The sequence below is a fragment of the Siniperca chuatsi genome, linkage group LG21 (genome assembly GCF_020085105.1).
Source record: "Siniperca chuatsi isolate FFG_IHB_CAS linkage group LG21, ASM2008510v1, whole genome shotgun sequence".
Lineage (NCBI taxonomy): Eukaryota > Metazoa > Chordata > Actinopteri > Centrarchiformes > Sinipercidae > Siniperca > Siniperca chuatsi.
In genome coordinates, this window is record NC_058062.1 from 17,080,475 (window position 1) to 17,094,939 (window position 14,465).

The window sequence follows — 14,465 nt, forward strand, 5'->3', positions numbered from 1 at the left end:
CTTGTACCAAACTTTCTGGCTCCCTCTCTCTTTTTTTGCACGTATTCTCACATATATAAACTATCTCCGTCTCTATTTCTGTCACACACACACACACGCTTCCTCTATCCCTTGTTTCTTTCTGTGTTTTCAGTTTGAGGGGAGTGCATAACCCCATTCTCTTTCAGACTTTAGAAGACGAATGCACTCTTGAGTCTAGAAACTGTTGTACATGTCATGGATTCTGTGTTTCTGTCAGTCTGTGTCTGAAAAAAGTGTCACACTGAAGAATTTGACTAAAAGGAACTAGAGCAGCTTCATTGTAAAAATAGAATCTCAAAACTGAAATGTCTGATTTACTTTAGGTAAAAGTTAGGTGTCAAAATGTTTAACATCATAGTGGCATTTATATGATTGAGTGTAAACTTGTGCATTAGCTCAGGTTTATTTAGTCATAAATGAAACTGCCGCTGGCTCCACGTTATGAATCAAGGTTTGATATATTCTGCTGCAATGGCTTACAGTAGGACAGTGATTCCTAAGTGCTTTTGCAGTAGAGAAGCGCTACATCAGTTAATATGAAAAAAATAAAATTACAATTAAATTTATTTACACACACACACACACATATACATATATATATATATATATATATATATATACATATATATATATATATATATTTGAGTCAGCTGCAACACCTGGACACTATAGTAATTGATAGTGTGAAAACTAGTTAGGAAGCAACATCAGCAAAAGTTGATGTTAAGGCTTAATGTTAAAAGAATAAAAAGAATAAACCCTTCAAATAATTAGCAAAAAGTAATGGATAAATGGTGAAATACTGGTAAAATAAGGTAATGCATGAGCAGTTGAAATAGTTAACTAAAAGTAATGAAAAAATGGATGAAACATTCAGCTGTTGCTACTCAAAGTGGTAGTACAAATGCAAATTTGACCAAACCGACCTAAAAATGGGCAGTTAAATTGTATGAAAAAAGTGTTGTAACAATATACAATTTTATATAATTAACAGTGTTGAACAACATCCAGTTTTGGATGTGTGTGGGTTTTTTTTTTTAAGTGACACATTGTCCTCTGGCAGCGACATAAAACATTTGCATTGAAGTGATCGCGGTTGACTGCAGTTATTAAATAACCCACCCTTAGAGCCCCTCTTGTGGAGTCAAATAGTTGTCACTGCAAATTGGTGTATGGTATTGCCGGGCAATATTGTCCATGTACTAGTGTGTATCTGACATATTTATTCACCATTTGAAGGTCATGTTGATTTTCACATCAAAACAGTGAGTGCTGCATGCTTTTACGGACTGGAAAGCATTGGAAGAGGGGGCAGATAAGAGCAGGAGAGATGAATGGAACAGATGAAAATGAGTCTAGGAATCAAAATGAAAACAGATGGAACAGAGTTGTCTGTTTTGGGTTTTATTCAGATGGATTAAAGAAGAGTGTGTGTGTGTGTGTGTGTGTGTGTGTGTGTGTGTCTGTGTGTGATATGCTCACAGTTGTGTCTGACCGCTGGAGTCGGATCATAAAGACTGACAGTCACACTGCTCCCCGCAGAGGTCAGTGTGACGGCTAAAATCCTCCATCACTCTCACTATCTGATGAAGAGTGAAAGGGAGCACGGACGGGTGGAGGAGCGGGGCCGGATGTTTCTTTCACCTTCCACGCTTAACTCGATGAGGGAACTGAGGACCAAGTACAAAGTAAGAGAGGCTGAAGGAGGTGAGTTCTTTTTTTTTTTTTTCCTCCCTTCGTTCAAATTTAATTCACTGCTTGACGTCAAGTGCTCTGAGGTGTTGGTTTGAGCATCTGTCTCCTGGAGACGTTCCATGGTGACAGCAATTTTCCTCTATTTTCCTCTGATTTAGCCGTCTGTCTTCCCACCACTTACCAGCAGTGTTCTGATTTTCTGTCACAGTCTTTTTATTCTTTAAATGTGATTAGTCATGTAAAACCGATGGCTCCCCCGCACCTTCTCTTTCAAACACCTCTCTAATCATCTCAGGCAATTGGGCAGAGCTGCTTCTCCTTGGAAACTAATAACATGCTGGTGATATTTTTAGTGACATGCAAGAGTGGAGGTGTACCTAAAGTCAAGTAAATTAACAATGAAAAACTTGAGATACTCATTCCCTTGTCAGACATTTAACATACAGTGCTCTCATGTTACTTTTTGTTTTTTGAGTGAAGTAGCCCATATCCTCTCTTGAACATTGCTGTTAAGCGTTTGAATATTTGCACGTCTTTCTCCATCCCTGCTATTCCTCCACCAGCCCAAGCCCTCATTTAATCCCTGCATGATGGCGTTCCTGCGGCAGATGCGTTCCCCTCGCCTCTCCTTTATCCAGACGTTTGTGTCTCTCTTCCTGGGTGGCGTGGCCCTCATGTCCTCCTACTGGTGCGTGGGTAAACAGAAGGTGCCCAAGCCACTTTGTTCGCCCAGCAAGCAAAGCAACTGCATCCCTGTTCCCGGCGTCTCCAACTCCTCCAACATCCAGTTCTCCTGGGAGACGGGGGACGACCGCTTTGTCTTCCCCACCTTTCATACTGGCCTGTTCATCATCTGCGAGGAGAACATCTACACAGACACGTGGGGTGAGAGAGAGGAGAAAAATAGGTAGAAATATGAGACAGATTTGAAATATTTAGAACATATTTGATTTCTGACTGTTCAGTTGTGTTTAAAAAGAGAAAATGTGTCTAAAAAGGTGAAAATGTGAGAGAAAATAAATTCCCTGTCTGAAAATACAACTGATCACAAAGGAAGGTCAAAAGCCAAAGTTGCTCACCAGTGACCCTGAAAGGGATTAAGCTGGTAGAGGAGATTAATAAATGGGAGAACACCGGATTTTGTACACAGAAATCTATACAGCAGCACCGACAGACCTCAGAAATACATGTAGCCATATTTACAGTATACAATCAGTATCATTGGAGGGAAGTTCATAAGCATGCCCCTGGTCATATGTGCTGATCAGGTCGTGTGTGTGGTAGAGGATATTAACCAAGGTGAGATAAGGATCAGCACAGAAACAGGAAGTGAAACAAACTGTATCATAACTGTGGCACTAGTGCGACAGACAATGAAATAGGTCACAGGAGGAGAGGAAATCCAAGGTGATAATGTGAATTGAGGCCTCAGGTGTGTTTATGTGTATGTGTATATTTGTGTTTGAGCGAGTGTGTGTTTGGGTATGTCCTCAGTCCAAAGAGGATTATCATCAGTGTGTGTTCAGCTCACAGAGATTTAGACTTCAACAGCATGACTCAATTATGGATTAGAAACCCAGAGAGAGAAAGGTTAATAGGATTCACAAACATCGGCTGGGTTTTCACCGTCTCATTTGCAACTGATTTTATGGATTGAGTTTGAATGATACTGAAGTTCAGCCAAAAGTTTCCACTGACTTATGTGGTCAGTTATATAAATCAATCCGCATTTTGTAAAATCAGAATCAGGTGCGATTTGGTTTGGTATGTAATGGTTGGCAACAGTGAAAGCAAACACCAATCCTCCTAATCTGCCTCTGCTACCAGAGCTGTACATTTCCTTCTTCGTGTGTTAATAAAGGTATTTTGTTATGGAAGTTTTAAATATTATTGAACTATAATTTGTGGGGGTTTTTTAAATATACATTTAATATACAGAATCCAGCACGCAAAATGCTTTTCCTTAAAGCGACGTGACTCCAAATGAATGCTGATATTGCTCCATATCTGCTGGATGCGTAAATACTGTACAATGCAATTAGACAAAGCACAAGCAAATAAAGAAAACATTTTCACCAACTTTACTTTGGCTGTGTTTTCTCACTTTGCAGTGTTTTTTTCTGAATGCTGCGCATGTGTTACCAAATTGGTGAAGATGTTTTCTTCATTTCCTTGTGATTTGTCTATTTGCATCTGTTTCTTAAGTCACGGTGTGTTGAGCTTACAGGCCACTGTAATTTAGAGCCAAGTACGGTACTCTGATTATTGCAGCTGTCATGTAAACACTTTGGCAAACAAGCCACAAAGAAGCTTAACTGACTGCAGAAACAGGTTGTTTCTATTTATTTTTTAAATGGCGTTGCTAGCAGTGGAGGAAAAAACACATTTTGGGGGTGAAAACAAAAAGCTTTTATGTTGAAATTAACAGGTGAAATGAAAAAAAAAATCACCAAAATTAAAAACTACCGTACATGAGCCGACAAAGTCTCATTTTGTGCTGCTACTAAGAGTTTTCCTGTAAGCCCCATCCCTCCCGATTTATACCAGACAAATCTCATAATCTCCTATCAGTTCACTTCCAACCATTTAAACACTATGCAAATTGTTACCTCAGTCTGACCAATTTGAAAACACATGCACAGCATTTAGAAAAAAACACTGCAAAGTGAGAAAACACAACCAAATACAGAAACACGGTGCTAAAACTTAAAACCAAATACAATGCAATTAGACAAAGCATAATGAAATGTTGTAGTGTTTTTTCTAAATGCTGCGCATGTGTTATCAAATTGGTCAGACTGAGGTAACAATTTGCATAGTGTTTAAATGGTTGGAAGTAAACTGAAATTTCATCAAATTGGTGAAGATGTTGTCTTCATTTCCTTGTGCTTTGTCTATTTGCATCTGTTTCTTAAGTCACGGTGTGTTGTGCTTTCAGGGCCACTGTATTGTAGAGCCAAGTACGGTACTCTGATTATTGCAGCTGTCATGTAAACACTTTGGCAAACAAGCCACAAAGAAGCTTAACTGACAGGTTGTTTCTGTTTTTCTTTTTTTGAATAGCATTGCTAGCAGTGGTGAAAACAACAGAGTTTAATGTTGAAAATGATAGGCTAAAGTGAAATTATTTTTTTGAAAGATTTTTCCTGCAGGTCCAAAGATTTATACCAAACAAATCTTATAATCTCCCATCAGGTTACTTCAGGCCATGTAAACACTTTTTTGCAAACTGTTACCTCAGTCTGGTTATTCATGCAGTAAATCGATTGTGGCGTTCATTTAAATGCACAATATACACTGTATGCACAGGCTGGAGGATGTTTGAACTCAGTTCCTCTTGGAAATGGAGAAACAGCGCTGACTATGCAGTGAAATATCACTGCGGCAATGTTTACCAGCTCAGGTGTATACTAAAAGCTTTCTAGTGCAAATAGCCACATTTCCTGTTAGTATAAAGCTTAGTGTGAAGTTACTGTCAGTGAGTTTTATTACTATGTTTACATTTGTCTTTTGATCTCTAGAGGAGAAGTGTCGAGGGTTTTATACTCTGACTCCAGGATCTGAAAAAGGTAAATGGATCCGTCACTTTCTCATGCGTCCTCGTGGGCACGTTGCTCTTGGTTGACTCATTGTTTAAAATCTGTCTTTGTGCTCAGCCTCTTCTCCTCCCTCCGCAGCAATGATGTGGCTGTCGCTATCAATGGAGCTCATGTATGTCGGTCTGCTGTTAATCAGCTGCACACTGCTGTCTGTGCAGTTGTGTATCAGGGCCTGGTGCCCCTCCACGCAGCGCTGGGGGCAGCTGCTCAACGCTTTTGCTGCTGTCTTCACAGTCCTGGGAGGTACACATACCTTTTTTACATGGATATCTGAATCCGACTTTGGTAACAACAAAGAATGACCAGTATTATATGTGCTCCTTCTGTCTTCACAGGTCTGCTTGGGATGGTGGGTCACATGATGTTCATGCAGGTGTTTCAGACCACTGCCTCAATGGGACCGGAAGACTTCAAGCCTCACAGCTATGGCTACTCCTGGGCATTCTAGTGAGTTCATTAAACATACTGTTCACTAAAATCGCATACACATGGGGCCTGATTGAAACTGCATTGAGGATCCGGGCATACTGAGATCCTCAGTCAACTTAGCTGTTCCCCTTCAGACTTGGACCATAGTGTACTGAGGGTTTTGGTTTGGTATGGTGGAAGTCTCTCTGTTTTCATGTGTTCCTGCTGAGTCCTAAGCTGACTAACTTAAATTCATTGTGAATTAGAATGAATTTCAGGCTCACAGGGAAAGCAGAGCATGGCCATGCACCGTATGCTGGCCTCAACCCATTCTTTGTAGCATCACAGTCCATTTAAAATCCCAATTTTACAACCACAGCTTCTGCAGAATTGTCGTGAAGAAAGAATCCTGCATACCGAACAACCCCGAAGGCACCATTCTGACATTCGGCCTCTTTCTTCTACAGTGTCACAGGAACATGGCCTCAGGTGTGATTAAAGAGCTACAGAGCTAAAGATCAAGCCAGTCTAAGGTGCTTTTTCACCACAAACACTTAAGGTTCTCTTTGTGTTTGAACATGTTTGAACAGAGAAGGATGCTGCATTTGAACGCGGACCATCAATGTCTAATACAGAAGTTAACACTCTTTCAGATCGGGGGGACTACTTCAGAAAATCAGGCTCTGAAACAAATGAACCCAAAAGAACTCCTGCGTTATAAATAGTCTAAATATCTGGAACTGGTATCACAGGGTTTTGTGCCATAGTGAACCTCTCTCCCCCTTTTCTCCATTATAGAGAATTATCCATTATCCTGCTTCAGTGATGATTCATTTAGACCCTGGTATGACGAAGGAATCAGATAATGGTATATTTATTTTTTCTTTAAATTAAGTTGCTAGAAAGATTTCTCATACCATCAGAAAATCAGATTTAGTGCCATTCACCCAGGGATTGGGGAGGGATTGGGGAGGGACTGGCGGGACACAGTTTTCCAAGTTGTTGCCTTTTCCTTTAAGCCAGAGTCTGAATGGACTTGGTTACACACATGTACACACCCTCTACACAGGTATGTCAGCACAAAAACACAAGCAAGCAGCATGTTTGTGACCCACTTCCTGTCTCTCTCTGTCTCCATCAGTGTGGCCTGGTTTGCCTTTACTGTCTGCATGTCAGCCGGTGTCTCCACTCTGAACAACTACACCAAGAAGGTCCTGATGGTGGGACCCAGACGTAACTCCGGCCTCAACCCCTGCAGCTTTAACTTCCTGCTGCCACCGGCTCCTTATTACACCCCTGCAAACCCAGCCATCACCCTGGCCTGTCCCCCGTCTCCCCACCGGATCTCCCACTTGTCTCCCTACTACGAGCCCCCGTCGGCAACGTTACCAGCCTCCACTCCAAGGCTCACCCACTCCCACTCCCTACCTCTCCCACACTCTGACTCTTTCCCTCCTCCCCCTCCCACCCTGCGCCTGCATCCCCGTTCCACCGCCTCTCCCTCCCCTCTCCGTCTCCCTCACCCACTTCGTCCATCTCCGTCCACATGACCCTGCCACGACACCAGGAGAACCATTACGAGCCAGAGGACGACTACAGCCCACTTTGATCTACTGTATATATCCAGACTGGAGTCTTTCTACGACTAGAGGACCTGTGCCTGTCTTGGCAAGGCAATTTAATGTTTGTTATGGTCACTGAGTTCTAATAAAGAAGGAAAGTATAAAGTTTATTGTGCACCTGTTAATGACAACCATTGTTTTGTAAACTGAACATAGTACAGAAATACTTCATATGCTGTATTTAGAAAAAAATCACATTTGTGTATATAGAAATGTGCAGTTTCATAATTTAAACAGTAGAGATCTTGTTTTGGCACAAAATTGAAATACATTTGATCATCAGACTTGTGGCTGTTTGAAACATTTCACTGCTTTTTGTCTGCAACACAAGTGAAAATAAATCATGCTATCAACAAAGTAGCCAATAGAACATAATTGAACAAACGCACAACTACTCTTTACTCTTAATTGTGACCAATGGAGAAGAAACAAAAAATAACTTCAATAATTGGTCGAAAATCAAGTTTTAATATTGTAAAAGTCATTGTCATCCATAATGAGAAATAATGGTAGCAAAAATAAAACAGCATTAGATAAACTGAGCATTATGGGAAACAAAACATATTTACACATTATATCTCATGCTTTAAGAGTCAAGGCAGTTGCCTTTCTGTCACACCAGGTGGAAACAGCTGATTTGACAAAGAGTAAAAGTATATAAAAGGTTGTGAAGATGTGATTTATTACTGGTACATAGTTGGATTTACAGTGAGACAAGATATTTGATTAGTTTATTTATCTATAGTTTCATACATATTAGGTGAGTGTATCTCAAAATTTTGTTGTGTTTGCTGTATTTAGAATGGCCCAAACATAAATGTATTTAAATTTCACTACTGTGGGGTTCATTACTCTGACTTATTTAAAAAAAAAAGAAAAAAAAAAGCTTTATATCAACTGTCAATACAATAATGTAGTGTAAGAGTTTCTGGGCAGGCCGACAGCCATTACAGTGTTGAGTACGTATATGATATGGTATTGTACACTTAAACTGGCTTGATCATTGCATAATCTTATCATTAGATCACACACAAATCTACAAGAGGTGACATATCAGTGGATTTTTTAAGACTTTTAAGACTTCAAAACGGCACAGCATTGCCAAGTACTTTGAAAATCAATGTCATTGTGTTGTAGTTACACTCTGTTTAATTAGTGGCACATTATACAAAGTAAAACCAGAGCAGATATATGAAACAAAAACTGATGAACTGACAATAAAATAACAATAAAACAATAAACTAAAATCATAGACTTGCCCCTTTTTATCCAACACTCATATCCATATATAAATGTACATTACAAAAAAAAGACCACAGATTTTACTCTTCAACCTGCTTTTGTTATAAGTCAGAAATATTGATAGATCTTATTTTATCATAGCATCTTATATGCATTAGATGCCCTCAAGAAATACACTCAGATGCAACTGTGATTGATTGAGCTTGCCTTTTACTGCAGAAATATCCAAAGCACTCCACAAAGTGTGAAACCCTGACTATCTGACAGCAGACTCAATTAAACACTAGTATGCATTTGAGTGGATCAACAGGTCTGCTTTATCTGTAGCTGAATATACACTAGCAGCTCAAATCTGATGTCCGAAACAGGAAAATACAAACACTAACCCATCTGTGACTAAAACCAGATTTTAGCTGAAAGAGTAGATCCAGCCAAAGGTTTTGGGCTGGTTGGAGCTAGCTCTAGTGTCCTTCTCACGCAGTCTTCTTGCGTAACACAAAGTAAGTGATGGAGGAGATGAACGTGAGAGCGAAGGCGATCCACGCCAGGATGTAGCAGTGACCGTACCAACCAGAATTACCCTCATCGAGGTGGAAGCGGTCTGTGTAGATGGAGGCTGCGATCATGATGCACAGGCCTGGTGGGAAGGAGACATGGACATCAGTGAGGGCAGAGAATGAGGACAGAAAGAGAGAAAGGAACGGAGAGAGAGAAATCAAACAAGACAGAAAAAATAAAAAATACTCACAGGCAAGGAGTTGAAAGATGCCAGAGATGGTGAACCTCTGTCCTTTGCTGAGGGTGAAGAGCTGAGCCACAAACACAAAGATGCCCAGGATGGAGAATATACAAGCGAGCACAGAGCTGGCCTGCACTGCCTGGAGGTAATCTGCAGGGGGAGCCAGAGAGAGGGCAACACAATGAAGATGTGTGTGTGTGTGTGTGTGTGTGTGATGGGGCGTATCCTAAATATGTGCTAAACATCACACTGACACCCAGGAAACAGTAATATGTTGCAGTGACACTGTGTTTTTGAAAACATCCTGAATGTTTTAGAATTTTAAGACATGCTGCTTATGGTGCCATGTAAAGCAAACAACTATGCATGTTTTGAAGATCCAAAGTTGTAATTACTGTATAACCACACCTATACCCATCACTATACATCTCAAAATGAACAAGGTTCAGGATATAAACATACGTCATTACTTTCAGTTTCAATTTGATCTCTTTGGTCTCTTAGTTTCTATGGCAGCATCATTTTGAGCTATACTGTCATAATTTGCAATGCGAACAAAATCCTTTGGATAACTGCAAACCCATTGTGTGTCCCCAACCGATTTACATGCACATGTTCTGGGAGGATGCCAGAAGAAATGCAGAAAAGTCACATTGCTGCTACATTTTTGTACAAGATAACACTTTGTTTTCGTATCACTTGAAGGGTTGCATTTAAAGTGTATCACGCAGCTCTCAAAGCATTACTGTTTCAGATAATGAGTATCAAGGTATCAACAGAAAGGTTTGTTTGATGAAAGTCTTTAAAGGCCCTGAAAACCTATTTTCTCAATCAGATTTGATGGCATCCTACATGAACACACTATTTTCTGTTGGAAAGTTGGAACAGTTTTGGTTATTTCACGAGTGATTTCTGTTTTCTTTATTTCTCTGTGCTGTTCTCACTGGTTTATAGGGGGCAGGGCTTAGCTAGAAAAAGGTGATGTCACATTTGAATACACAACACTATTCCAGCCATGATTTGTGTGTCGGGTAACGTTAACTGACTTGCCCACGGACATTCAGCTTACTTTCTAGTCTGCCAAGATCTGCTGTTGTTGTGATGTTAGCTACAGTAGCAGGAGAGTTGTGAGTATCGCTGTCTGGAGCTGCTGTGCTGGCTCTGGGAAACCGTCTCGTCCTCTCTGGCTGTTAGCTTTGCAGCAGCAACTGTAGGGACAGTTTGCTAACCCACAACCTAGCTAACGTTAGTTATATTACTTGCTGTGTCATTGTTTGCTTTTTATCATGGTATTTGTCATGGTATTGGATTCCTCCAGAATCGCATACCCCACCTTTAAGATTTGAAGCCATGTTTTCAGGGGCTCTAATTCACGGAGGTTATTTCAGCAGCTGGTGTAGAATAAAGGCAGTACAAGGAATGCTAAGCCATACTGAAACTTTGTAGGCAAACTTTGGTTTTATTGGGAAGTACATATGACTAGGTGTTCAAGTGTTGTTGCATGGAAACAGGTTCTCCTCACTCTGCTTCTTAGCAGCACGGGCGGTGTGTCTGGCTTACCCTGTGGGTAGTGTGAGCCTATGGGAAGGTCAGTGTAGTTCCACACTCCGTTCTGCTGTATCCACCGGGCCCACACATCCGTGGAGATGCTGTCAGTCATCCACCAGGCCTGAAAAGAAGGGAAGATTTTTACATTTCAAATCATGTTACAACTCTGGTGCAGCGGATGCATAAATTTGGCATTCCTCAAGTCTCACTACAACTCGGGCAAGAATCTCACACATTTCCATGTGTATGTTTGCCGTCTGACTGACACTTTGCCTGCAGTTTAAACGCACTCAGTGGCACTGATGACGACACTGTGGCCGGCCCACCTGTCACCCAGAAATGTCAAATATGTGGCCCTGAGAGGAACAGTGGACCACTGACAGAGAAGGAATGAAGGTCTCAAGTGATGAACGAGAGGTGAGCAGCCAATCACTCATCAGTCTTGACTTTTTGCTGTTTGTCAGTGAGCTAGGAGGAGCACATAACACTTCAGTCATTTTGACACTCCAACTAGTGAGGAAGTTAGGGATAATGCTGGGGCAATTATGCCTTGAGGTTGTAAGGAGTCTATGTAGGGGGTGATAGTGCTGCACTGTACAGGTGTGTGGAAATAAAACACCAGCAATTAAAACACAGCAAAACTTAATTACAGTCTTACTTACATTGTCAATGGTGGCCACCAGGAGGAGGATGATGCCTATGATGTGAAGGACAAAGATGGCAGCCAGGAGAATCAGCATGATGACTGTGCTGGAGAGAGAGAGGCACAAGAGAAAACTTGTTACACTACTTTCCACCCTTTATTATGCAAGATGAATATAACTGGAGGGCTAACTCCTATTCAACCTAATAAAAACACACACACACACACACCCGAACAGACTAGCAGCTGATATGAGCTGAAAGAATCAAATATTGCCTATAACAAAGGCTCCACACTTCCAGCTTGGTTTCAGAAAGGCAGCCTTTAATGACAGCTCCAAGCACGCACGCACACACACACACACACACACCTTCATAAACACAATCATTCAGAGCCTGCAAAGCAAGGCCAAAACCTGGCACCCACTCAGGGCGTGGCTTCACAACTTCTAATTACTTTGAGTTACAGCTAACACACTCACAGTGAAATGCCTGCAAATAGGCAACGAGATAATAATGTTCCTATCAAGAATCAGAGGCGACAAATGCAGAAGTGTTGATGTATATTTGTGCAGGCAGAGATCAGTAAACAAAATCAGTTTATCCCTTGGCAAACAGACACTGTTGGTAAAGAAAGAGTGGAAGGAAGGAAGTTCATGGCAGGCAGATGAGTTTGGGCTTGTCTTCCAACACGCCACTCCTTAAAATATCTGTTGAGAATAACTGCTATCCCTCCACCTAGCTGGCCCACATTATCACACACTGTAGCCAAAAAAAAAAAAGTACACAGGAATAATTAAAAAACCCTCTATTTTCCACTGTTCCTCAAGCCTCTTTACCCTAACTGCAGTCGTTCTACTCCACAGGTGGCTCTGCCCTGAGATATCAATGATTTGATCATTTGTTGTATGTGGACTATCTGTGGCTGTATCCAGAACGGAGGATACACTGGGTGTGAACAGAGGAAGAGGCACATCTGGAATGTGCTGGTTCTCTCCACGGTAAAGGAGTGGTCAAGGGCTGAGTCCACACACACACACACACTCATACTAGCATGCTTCCCTCTCTCTCACACGCAACCGCACACAAATACAGACACGAAGCACTGGCGGGTGATACACATGCGATCATGCCTAACACATCTTTACCAGTATGTCCACCTTTCATCTGCTTCAAACAGCTACAATGAAGTGACAGGTTGAGTTTTTAAGTATTTGTATAATTTCTGCCTGAAGCACTAAGAGCTCAAAGACAGACGTGCTCTTGAGTTGTTTTCTGCCAGATGACCAAACTCTAATCAACAACTTCTGGGCGGAAAAAAATATCAAGTGAAGTCAAATGCTCAGCAGTTGGATGCTTTAATTTAAAACACACTTGTGGAATACTTTGATCAAATGTCTTCCAAAATCTCGCCTGAAAACAAAACGTGTCAACTGTTGCTGCTGGGGTTTTTAGATCTGGCCTGGATGTGGCATATTTTCCATTACGCAAAATGGAATACATGTGGCTGAGGCTAGGTGGAGAGTGTTAGAAACCCAATAAGCAAGCAAGAAAGTAGTCCTGTGTTTTTAAAAATAAATTTACATTCAAACATTCAGTACAACTGCTTCTGGAACTGAACACATCTGGAAAGCAGCCTCACTTGGCCAGTAATGAAAGAGTCACCGTAATTCAATAGCAAAGTTGCTGGTGAAGGTGAACAGGTATGTGGTACACACACACACACACACATACACACACACACTTGCCTTTACACTGTTCCTCATCATTTGCTTTTCTTAAATAAAAAGAAAATACTGAAGCAAAACTCCTATTCAAATACCACAGCTTTAACATTCTGAAACAGCTATAGAGAAGTAAAAAAAAACCCCCAGCAGGATTCAAAAAGCATAAGAAGAATCTTTGACTTACTGTTTGATGGCTTTTTGTCTCTTCAAGTTTAATTCCTCCTGCTCTCAGGGATACTAATTTCAGATTCTAGACTCTCAGAGTCTAAATGCACAAACACTAGAAAGTGCCTATCCGCCCACTTTTACCCTGCCCTCTTTTTAAAGTCCACACCCCAGACAAGCCTCCGGCTTGCTTGATCGCATAATCTCTGCCTCTTTTCCCTCCTCCAACTGTACTATTTCCTCCCTGTCCCACCCTCTCTGTCTTTCTGTCTACTTTACACACATGCAAAGACCGAAAACAGCCACTATTTCAACAACTTTTGTGGGCAGGCAATAGATTTTCCTTTTGTGTTTGGTGTCTCATGTCTTCGTCACTCAGCTGATGGTGGTGATTTTCTCTGGGAGGGAAGCTGATGACTCACTGATGTTTGAGGGGGGAACTCCCATAACACTGGACATTATTGACAATGATTCTACACATGCTACCATAGCGACAGACTGCAGTCCGGCCTAGTCACAATCACATCGTTGCTGTTGTATATATCTTAACAAACAGTCAAACTAACACACACACGACCGACAGTGTAGTGTTTCTTCCTGATCACCGCCCTCTGTCTTTTCCCGCTTTTGTAACAGAGGAAGAAGTTTCAGGATAAAGGAATGTTGTTGGTTGTGAGGGAGAAAGAGGTGGGGGCAAATGAGTGCAAGTCATAGCTTGAGTGAGAGAGAAGGAGGGAAAAAGAGGGAGGGAATGAGAATACGTAGGAAGATGGAGAGAGACATGAAGACAGTGAGAGGAATTTGGGGGTGGGGGTGGGGGGGATTGGAGACATTTCACACTGCTGCAAGTTCATTAATTATTACTCACCATCATTGTTTCAGAGCTGGTGGCGATTGATATGGTCCTAATGATTCCAATAAGTCAAAGTCATCTGCCTCTGAGCAGATCACATGCATTAGTTTAGTTTGAGGGAGAATCTTTTAACAGTCCAAAGACTTTATCTACTAATATGACAGCACATAATAGCATAATAGCATATGATAACATTTGCTTATT

At 41.2% G+C, this 14,465-nt stretch overlaps 1 protein-coding gene and 1 pseudogene across 1 annotated transcript; one reads left to right on the plus strand and one right to left on the minus strand.

Moving 5' to 3' along the window:
* The first annotated feature begins 1,478 nt into the window (after window positions 1-1,478).
* Window positions 1,479-8,157, plus strand: LOC122869390 (annotated as a pseudogene).
* On the minus strand, window positions 7,440-13,688 carry LOC122869392 (epithelial membrane protein 2-like). The gene is made up of 5 exons (XM_044182354.1): window positions 13,428-13,688; window positions 11,537-11,624; window positions 10,887-10,995; window positions 9,336-9,476; window positions 7,440-9,224 (listed from the first exon to the last, which is right to left on the minus strand). The coding sequence occupies exons 2-5, from the start codon at window positions 11,612-11,614 to the stop codon at window positions 9,061-9,063; spliced, it is 492 nt and encodes a 163-aa protein (XP_044038289.1). The 5' UTR covers window positions 11,615-11,624; window positions 13,428-13,688; the 3' UTR covers window positions 7,440-9,060.
* Between the last annotated feature and the right edge of the window lie 777 nt (window positions 13,689-14,465).